Genomic DNA, 3267 nt, shown 5'->3' with positions numbered 1-3267 from the left:
CTTCCAACTTGATAGAAAGACTTAAGTGCTAACTACAAGCTTTCTCCCCTCTGCTTCAATTTTCCTTGCTCTAGCAACTTGCAAGATAGTGTAGGTCATAACAAGCAAAACATTCACTAGAACTTGGAAACTTTTATAGGTTTTCTTCATGGAAAGTTTCTATGATAGCTACTAGCAAACATATGAGAGAGTATATGTAAGACAAGCACATAATAATCTTTTTGTTGTAGTTGTATAAGCTTAAAAAGAAGGTTCATCTTTACTGCATACTAAAGTCACAACTAGAGGGTTTAAAAGTCATAAATAAAGGTTTTTTCAAGACTATCCACTTGTAGGTGACTTGTCCTTTCTAAAGGCATTGAATCTCCCTATAGAACTTTGATTTTTGGCATGTCCCAAGGGCAAGCACTTAGTGTCACCTTCTAAGTGTATATGGATCACAATAGAAATTTTATTCATCATTTCTAAAAGTCATATGGTGGAAAAGAGAGATGTGATTGATAGAATCAAATTGGGGATCGTCATTAGTGTGTACAATTTATTGTCAATTATAGGTTCTTGTGCCAAATAATATCCCTCTATCCATCTATATTACAAAGGTACACAATAGGATTTTCTTTTACCTTGCCTATATTAAAGTTGACTCACTGCAATGCTTGCAAAGGTGTAAGAACTGATTCCACTGCCATAGTAGAAGGCACACCAAGTTTTTTTTTCTTGATAGATTGCACTTATTCCATCTTGCAAGAATGAATGAGGTCTTAGATATGATTTGTTGAGATGAGCAAATGGACCTATTCAAGAAAGAACAGGAGAGACAGATAGTGAACGAGAAAGAGGATGAGCAACATGCTTAGATGATACTAGGGGCTTTGATAATTTAGTATTCATGGAGCTGTTTCTTTGGAGATGCTTCTTGTGTCCTTTGGAGATAAGGTTTCCAAATGCATCATAGTCCAACCTTTGAAGTCGAAACGCTAGTGGGAACATGGGGTTATCCTTAGATGCCATAACCATCCATAGGCCATTTTTTTGTGTTCCCACTTCGGTTGACATGCTAGCCTCCTCTACCTTTGTAGCTTTCACCTCCGTATTGGCTTTTGTCTGACCTTGGTTTTCACCCTCTATTCTGATTTTGTTTGCATACATGATCTCTGCTACAACCCATAATGTTTGGCCTCTGCAAATTATGCACAATTGAAAAGAATATGTAAGCAATAGACACTCTCTCTCTCTCTCTCTCTCTCTCTCTCACACACACACACACACACACACCCCTCATGTCGCCTCTGACGGCAACAAAAACAAAAATCTTTTTTTTTGGAGAGAGAGAGAGAGAGAGAGAGAGAGAGAGAGAGAGAGAGAGAGAGAGATCCACACAACGTGTCTCAGTTGTTATTAGAGTATATTAAATTAGATAGAGTTCATAGAAAATCTTCCATCAAAATATCTGCACTCTAAGAGATAGTCTACTAAGCCACATTGTATTGACTTCTTTGAAATTTGTGTTTCATTAGTGCATACCATTTACAACACTTGTCCAAAGAGAGAGGAAGAGGCAACTACACTATAGCCTTCTTAGTTGAAGGGGTAGGGAATGGTCTGTCAGAGACCATTCCCATGACAGAGACCATTCCCAAGAATGTAGGTGACCACATGGCGATCGAAGGGGAGCCAGAGCCATGGTGGGAGCCTCATTCTTGAGGAATGGTCTTTGACATGATTATGGCTGCTGATTTGTTCAAATTTTGCGTGTTGACACAACGAAAGATGTGTGGCTGCAAGGCACCTCAAAAATCATTACGAGCGCTAATTTTGCATGCAATCATTGGACGGCTAGTCTCAGATTTTGGGTGTTGAGCTCTCAAAAATCCAACGGTTGTATGCAAGCATTCCGGCTCGGAACATCATCTTGATGGATGGTTATAATTTTCTGACCCCTAACTGTGTCGGTGCATGTATGCGGTGCCAAGTTTTGTGTGCTCATGAATTGTGAGCCAACTTCACCTACGAGAAGATCTCACCAACATAGACTTCTACCTCTCAAGGGGTCCATGTCCTAAAACCATTTATAGCATTTGCATTCAAGATGTATTTTCAAAATCCCTCTACACACCCACTTCACAATGAACTAAATGAACCCTTTTCCTTCATAACCTGTAACTTTTATTCAAATTCCATTTTTTTACCACACCTATAAATGCAGTAATATAACTCTCTCTCTCTCTCTCTCTCTCTCTCTCTCTCTCTCTCTCTCTCTCTCTCACACACACACACACACACACACACACACACACACAAAATATTTTACATGTACCTTTTAGAAGGCCAGCACAGCTGAGGTAGTGAGATGTCGGGTTGCCAGAGGGCTGGCAAGGCAGAGGAAGTCCGCGGTGTGACGATCCTCAAAAGAGCATCGACATCGACCCGGCGGGACTGGACGCCACTGACATTGCCACTAATAGATTTTGATCCTTTGACATCAAATTGAGAAGTTGCAAAAGATCCACCAGTGAAGGAGCCAAGCAGCGAAGTGGAGGTTTTGATGGAGGCTTGGATGTCAGGCATGCTGGAGGAAATGATGGAAACTAGGGGTGGGGCAGCGGCAGTAGCAGCGGCGGCAGCGGCGGCAGTGGCACTATTATTATTGTTTGTGGGGGATTGTAGAGAAGGAAGCTGGGGGTTGATGGCACCATCTGAGGCTTGCAGACGGCTGAGTTTGCGGTCTCCATCGACAAGATCCTGCAAAGAATATCACTGTTATGCTTACCCCAGCGCCTGCAGTGAGCAAAATTCCAATGCCTCCATGGCTACAGGCATACTAGCATACGTACATGCTTACCTCTAGGCACATGTTTGCTTACATACAGGCAGGCTGGCAAATGCATGCGTACAGATATACAAACATAGCTACCTGTGCTTTAACTAGGGAATCCTTGGTACCCAGATGGAAAATGGATCCAGCTCTAGACAAGCGAGTCCGTTCCCTGGACTTGGGCCGCAGCCAAGCAGGGAGCCAGGTTCGATCCTGGATGAGCACGTCCAGCAGCTGCAAATTGTCGGCCCAAGGGTCCATGGGCAGCGCCTTATGCACCTTCCACATGTATTCCTCCCAGCAGTGAACCATCTTCGTGTGTGTGTGTGTGTGTGTGTGAGAGAGAGAGAGAGAGAGAGAGAGAGAGAGTGAGAGTGAGTTGTTTGAGCCGCTGTATGAGAGAGAGAGAGAGAGAGAAGAGAGAAGAGAGAAGAGAGAAGAGAGAAGAGAGA

The 3267-nt window shown here is 42.9% G+C and overlaps 1 protein-coding gene across 1 annotated transcript; it reads right to left on the bottom strand.

Annotated features, from left to right (window-relative positions):
• Nucleotides 1–525: 525 nt before the first annotated feature.
• LOC147432968 (uncharacterized) lies at nt 526–3267 on the bottom strand. Its single transcript, XM_086491683.1, has 3 exons — nt 2915–3267; nt 2318–2742; nt 526–1180 (listed from the first exon to the last, which is right to left on the bottom strand). Exons 1-3 carry the CDS (start codon nt 3125–3127, stop codon nt 799–801), a joined length of 1020 nt encoding a protein of 339 aa, XP_086347809.1. The 5' UTR covers nt 3128–3267; the 3' UTR covers nt 526–798.

This window comes from Adiantum capillus-veneris, chromosome 20 (genome assembly GCF_014529385.1).
Source record: "Adiantum capillus-veneris isolate H3 chromosome 20, ASM1452938v2, whole genome shotgun sequence".
Lineage (NCBI taxonomy): Eukaryota > Viridiplantae > Streptophyta > Polypodiopsida > Polypodiales > Pteridaceae > Adiantum > Adiantum capillus-veneris.
Note: the sequence above shows the minus strand (reverse complement) of the source record. Positions and strands in the feature narration are given on the sequence as shown.